At 45.1% G+C, this 6,554-nt stretch overlaps 1 protein-coding gene across 1 annotated transcript; it reads left to right on the forward strand.

The window, feature by feature from the left end:
• Positions 1–1,449: 1,449 nt before the first annotated feature.
• On the forward strand, positions 1,450–4,850 carry LOC123143806 (eukaryotic translation initiation factor 5). Its single transcript, XM_044562803.1, has 2 exons — positions 1,450–1,720; positions 2,977–4,850. Exon 2 carries the CDS (start codon positions 3,274–3,276, stop codon positions 4,627–4,629), a length of 1,356 nt encoding a protein of 451 aa, XP_044418738.1. The 5' UTR covers positions 1,450–1,720; positions 2,977–3,273; the 3' UTR covers positions 4,630–4,850.
• The last annotated feature ends 1,704 nt before the right edge of the window (positions 4,851–6,554 follow it).

Consider the following 6,554-nt stretch of genomic DNA (forward strand, 5'->3'; position numbering starts at 1 on the left):
ACTACATATACCTAGTACAACTGCTATATATGTGTGGCTGTTAGACTACCTAGTACTGCTTATCATATATGCTATATTCATGTGAGGATGCATGTTGACTATGTATGAGTACCTATAATGCTTTATGATATTGTATGACTACTGTATGACTATATGGTATTGTGGTTAATGATATTGTTATCTGGTACATGTGAAACTACAGTTTATTGAAATGGGGTAGGGAACATGAAAAAATGATGAAAGATACAGCAGTAACACGGGGATAGAAAAGCGCTACTACTAACTGTTAGTTGTAGCGCAGCTGCCCGCGCTGCTGATAGCATCAAAACCCGCGCTACTACTAGGGTTTTCCCTAGTAGTGCACGTAGACACCGATTTGATAAAACCCAAAAGACAACAAAATCCGAGCTTCAGCCCAAACGACCTCATCTAAGAAAGGATATTAAAATTAAGACCGAATAATCTCCCGATCTTGATGCCAACTTCCATCATGCGCCTCTGACACCACCATAGCGAACATAGAAGGAAAAAGGGACATACCACCTCTTCACCGAGCTTGACACGACTCCGCCGCTATTTTACAGCTTTTCAGACCTCGAAAGCAGCTCGTCAAAGGCAAAACCATTCCCGTTGAAAGAATCTAGCCAGGGCAGCACCCCAGACACGCCACCGAACTCCAAATCTGGCAACTCCTCGCGACAATGTCGAAGGAGAAAACGTGACCCACTAACCATCAACAACGAATCCACCGTCTTCCAGCTGTCACCAATTGAGAAAACTACCGACACCTAATCCTGAACAACCTTTCGTGCTCTGCATCGACGCTAGAGCAAGTGGGATCGTGGTGGCGGGGCATAAGGACACAAGTCCACCATAGGAATGCTGCCAACGCCAGAGCGAACGCCGTCGGAACGACGAAACCCAAGGACACAAGTCCATCATAGGTATGTTACTGTCGCCACACCATCCATGCTTGAAACATGCTAGCATCCATTAACCACCCACCAAAAGCAGAACGCGGTGTCGACAAAAGAAGCTAAAGCTTTATGATCTGGCTTCGTCGTCATCCTTGCTAGAGCTAAGATGTTAAGCAATTAAATCCTAAGCTAGCAGTGACCTAAAACCTAATAAAACTACATGATCTGCATGCCAAAAAATGCGACACCCCTTCATCACCGACGACCGAGACGTCATCGGTGAAGGACGGCGGTGAAAGACTAGTCTCTCTTGATAAAGGAGATTGCCTTTCTTTCTTTCTCGACAAGAAAGAAAATGCACGTATCCGCACACATGGCACCTGCTTCCCGTTGGTTGTGTGCTGAAGATTTTTCATCAAAACAACGCGTGGACTAGATTTTTTTTGTTTTTGCTTGCGAATACAAGAATTCTGAACCTCTTGTTCCGTGCCGAGCTCTCCTCCGTTTATATCTTTTTCGGCGTATACGCGGAAAGCCGTTGGGGTGGTAGCACCGGACGAAAAGCCAGACCATGACACGATGAAGAAAAAATAAAATATAAAAAATCGAAAAAGAGAGGCGGTAGGAGAAGGCGAGCCGGGGACGGCAGCCCTAGCGGAGCCTCCTTTACTTCTCTCGCCCCGCCTATAAAAGCCGCCCGCCTCTCCTCCCCCTCCCAACCACTCCGTCTCCTCGCCGCCGCCGCCCGCACCCTCCGATCGATTTCGGTTCGATTGCGGTTTCGTACCCCGCCCGCCGACGAGGTAAGAACGCTCGCCGTCCCCTCCCGTCCCGCTCTTCGTTTCTCGCGTGCTCCCGTACCTATGTATCTGCTAGATTTGCGATGTATCTGGGGGTTGGTTTGGTCCGGGTGGGAGGATCCGATCTGGATGTGTGTTGCGATTGGTAGGCCTGGGGGTCTGGTGATCTGCTGTCGCCGGTCGTTGTGGGCTCGGCGTCGGCTAGGGTTTGCTTGGACGATTCCTTTGCCGGTGGCGTCTACTCGACGTTAGGGTTTGCATCTCGATTAGGATCCGGTGGTGCTTGCAACTTTATTAGCTCAAATAAACGTTGCAATACTGTGCCTATTTAATTAGACTTCCTTGTTTTAGTCATGTGGTGTTCCCTTGTTTGATCTCGTTTAGTACTGTCAGTTTCTAGACTCTAGTATTAGATTGAGTCCAGTTTTGATGGAGTATCCTGTCCCTGTGTTATTATTGTACTTGTGGCTACACATATGGATTGTTATCATTGTTGCATATTTTGTTGGTGATATTACATGTCAGGTCAATATCATAGGTAGAGACTGTTATCCTTTTCTTGTCTGTTATATGGTCTAGATTTCCCTTCCTCAGTATTTGTTTCCAATATAGTTGAATGGATTGAGGTCGTTGGGTTCTACAAATTCAGTTTTATCTTTCTACATGGAGGCATGCACATTGTTGTTTAAAACTATGCAAACTTTGTAATTATATCTGCATGCCTGGAGATTGTTTGTACTTAATTTAGCAGTTATTCTACTGTAACTTCTTTATTTTATCGTATGTCCTGATTCAGTGTTTGCACTTGTGATTACATCATCTTTGCATCTTGCTAGTAAAATATGTTGGCTGGTGGAGAGATGTACTTCTGATACATGCCCCTTGTATGATATTGTGAGTAGGTGTAATCAGTTAGTGTTAATTTGGAAGTTTAGTCTCATTGACTTGAAGTTTGCCATATAAGTGCTGTTTATAAATGTTCATTTCGCTGCTTATTTGGTTGTGTAAGAAGTGTATCCTCCTTTCTGCAGTGATGCCTAATTCACTTCCAATGTCTATTTAGCTGCTGCTGATTTGGTTGTGCATTTTGCTAGCTTCCTTTCTTCAAAGATGCTTAGTTCAGCCAGCAACCTGTGTCATGAATTAATAATGTAGACCTTTCTCTTCAATGTTATTATACATTTGTTTCAGCTAGTTTCTGTAATTTCACATTACATGAATAATCACTAATGTTTCATCTTTCACTTGTTTTAAACCAGGCAGCAGCATCTGTTTTGCTGCAATCTGACAAAGTGGAGGGCCACGCTGAACCTTCTTTTATGTCTGAACAAGCATTGGTCTATTTGGGATCAGTTGGATTGCTGGGAGAATACTCTCGTGCAACGAGAAAAAGGCATAAGTTTGTGCTCCCCTGCATGCATCAAGAGCCCATTAGGTTCTCTGGTTCTGAGAGTTCACTTGCCACTGCCTGTGCTGAAAGTAATCTCCCTGCAGCTACTATTGCTTCTGAAATTTGCCACATCTGATAGCATCTGCAGCAGAAAGATTCTCTCAAGATGGCGCTGCAAAACATTGGTGCTTCGAACAAGGATGATGCCTTCTACAGGTACAAGATGCCCAGAATGTTGACCAAAATTGAAGGCCGTGGTAATGGCATCAAGACCAATATCGTGAACATGGTTGATATAGCAAAAGCACTTGCCAGGCCTGCTTCCTACACAACCAAGTACTTTGGATGTGAGCTTGGGGCACAATCAAAGTTTGATGAGAAGACAGGAATCTCCTTGGTTAATGGTGCCCATGACACTTCAAAGCTGGCTGGTTTGCTTGAGAACTTCATCAAGAAGTATGTCCAGTGTTATGGCTGTGGCAACCCTGAGACGGAGGTCCTCATCTCCAAGAAAGAGATGATAACTCTGAAATGTGCTGCCTGTGGCTTCCTCTCGGATGTTGACATGAGGGACAAGCTCACTACATTCATCCTGAAGAACCCACCAGAGGCGAAGAAAGGAGGCAAGGACAAGAAAGCTATGCGGAGGGCTGAGAAGGAGCGTCTGAAAGAAGGTGAAGCAGCTGATGAGGAGATGAAGAAACTCAAGAAGGATGGGAAGAAGAAAGGTGCTTCGTCCAAGGAGAGTACTGCGAAAGGTGTTGCCAAGAAGAAGGGTGCTGGGGGCTCTGATGAAGAACATGTCTCATCACCAAGAGATGCTGACTTTGCAGCTGCTGCAGACGATGATGATGATGACGATGATGATGTACAGTGGGCGACTGACACGTCAGCAGAGGCTGCTAGAAAGCGCATGGAGGAACAGCTGAGTGCAGCAACTGCTGAAATGGTTATGCTTGCCACTGAAGAGACCGAGAAGAAGAAGAAACAGGCCCAGCACAAGGAGGACGGTGCCAATGGCACATCAAAGGCTGAAGAAACCTCCAATGGTAAGCAGAATGGAGCCAAAGCCACTCCCTATGATGAACTGGTCGAAGAGATCAAGGCGAGCCTTGCCAATGCTGCCACCGCAGCTCAGCTCAAGGGGGTGCTGTCCTCCTCAACCCTGCCCCTGAAGGACATGATGGATGCCCTCTTTGAGGCGCTCTTCCATGGTGCCGGCAAGGGGTTTGCCAAGGATGTGGTGAAGAACAAGAAGTACCTTGCTGCTGCTGTGCCTGATGAAGCCGCCCAGATGCTCCTGCTCCAGTCCATTGAGGCGTTCTGCGGCAAGTGCAGCGCCGAGGCCCTGAAGGAGCTGCCTGTCGTCCTGAAGGCCCTCTACGACGGAGACGTCCTTGAGGAAGAGACTATTGTGCAGTGGTACAATGAGGCTGTTGCTGCCGGCAAGGACTCCCAGGTCGTGAAGAATGCCAAGCCCGTCGTGGAGTGGCTCCAGAGCGCCGAGTCCGACGAGGAGTGAGACGCTGTACTGCTTGCTCCCTTTCTGCGCTTCCTTTTTACCACCGCTACTTGCTTAAGTGTCTTTTTAAGTTTGTTTGAAGTGTCCCTCGTCGTTGTGGATCAGTATTTGGAGTTTGAGTCAGTTGAGTGTTGCGTCTGATGTATTTCAAAGCACCGTGTGATGGACAAGTTGCGTTGAAGACTAGTTATATATGAAATGATGTGGTTTTTTGTCTCTTATATATGCTGCCTTGGCTGACATTATACAGCGCTGTCACTTGATTGTCTTTTGAAGTTGTGTTTGAGGTGTCCGTCATTGTCGTGGATCAATATTTGAAACGGAGCAATGTTTGTAAAAAAAATTGTATCCGACCTTTTTCCTACTCCCTTTGTTTCACAATGTAGTTGTGCCTGAACTTTCGAGATCTAAATTTGATCATAAATTTAACCAATGCCTGTACTTTCGAGATCTAAATTTGATCATAAATTTAACAAACGAGTTTGACGGCGCAAGAAAGCGTGAGCGCACTACATTGTTGAATGGAGAGAGTATCATTGTAGTCCTTGGTATATAACTGCCTACCCTTCTGTTGCTCGGTATTAAACCCTACCACAAAGGTCTTTAGCGGTAGGGGCTTACTTTATAATTGTAATATTCTAAGCTTAATTCCATAGTTCTCTTTCTAAGTTTCAGTAATGAATATAAATAGCACCACACAGTAACATAACTTGAACATTAAACAAATAGATAATATCACACATCATAACATGCATCACCCAGAGATATAGTCCAATGTAGCACATAGTTTTACATATCTAACATAGCAAATAGTTCAACATATCAAAGATAGCAAATAGTTCAACATAGCCAACATAAGTTCTGAAGCTTAGCACCAAGCTCAATATGCTCGAATACTAGAAGAGAAGTAAGTGACCATCGCCACTTCTCTCATCTTGCTCAACATTCGCTTCTTCCTCATCTTTCCTGGTCTCCTCAACATGGCAAGTCAACGAGGCGGCATGGCTAGAGGAAGCTGCGCTGACATGGCTCGAGGAAGCGACGATATGTCCATTAGCATGTGTTGACAGGCCAGGAGCATGCACATCAACCGAGCCAGCGCACCCAAGCATGCTTACTAGCTTTCGGCAACACATCATGAACTTCTGCAACAACAAAGAGAGTGGAATATGGTTACTTCAAGGTTATGGATCAAGTGACAGACTATACTAGATTATGGTTGGCTTAAAGTTAGTGACAAAGACTATACTAGATTGTGGTTGGCTCGAAGTTAGTGACAAAACCAGGATATGGATCAAGGTTATGGTTACTTAAAGATTATGGCTAGACTCAAACGTACTTTCGTCACTTCCCAAAGCGCTGAGTCCGATTCCGCGGTCCCGGGGGCGTGCACTAGCGCGTTCGAGCCATCGAAAATGCTTCTATTCAGCTCGAAACTCTACAAATGTCAGCATCATAAATAAATTAGTGACAAAGGCTATAGAAGATTCAGCTGCAAATGCCATCTCCAAGCAATTCAACACAACTTACCACTCTGTTAATAAGGGGTGCATACTCCCTAAATTCACCTTTGATCTCTCTAATGTTGGCATTATAGATTTCTTCCTCGGGGTTGTCCGTCTCTAGTGATGTGATATCCATTGCGGTCCACTTGAGCCTCAGGCGTAGATGATACTTTATACCATCATCAAATCACTTAAGACGCGTCTCCTTGTACTCCTCCCAGTCGACCATTGCCATATCCCTCTCTTTGCGATACCTTATCTCCCTCCACATTTTCACATAGTCATTATGGTGATGTCCCGAGTCTGCCTATTCTGCCTGCAAGGCATAGGAACAACAAACCACAAGAAATCGTTGAGTCTTGTAGCTTGTAGGTTAAGAAATCATTGAGACTTCTAACAACAAACCATAATAAACTATAA

The sequence above is a fragment of the Triticum aestivum genome, chromosome 6D (assembly GCF_018294505.1).
Source record: "Triticum aestivum cultivar Chinese Spring chromosome 6D, IWGSC CS RefSeq v2.1, whole genome shotgun sequence".
Lineage (NCBI taxonomy): Eukaryota > Viridiplantae > Streptophyta > Magnoliopsida > Poales > Poaceae > Triticum > Triticum aestivum.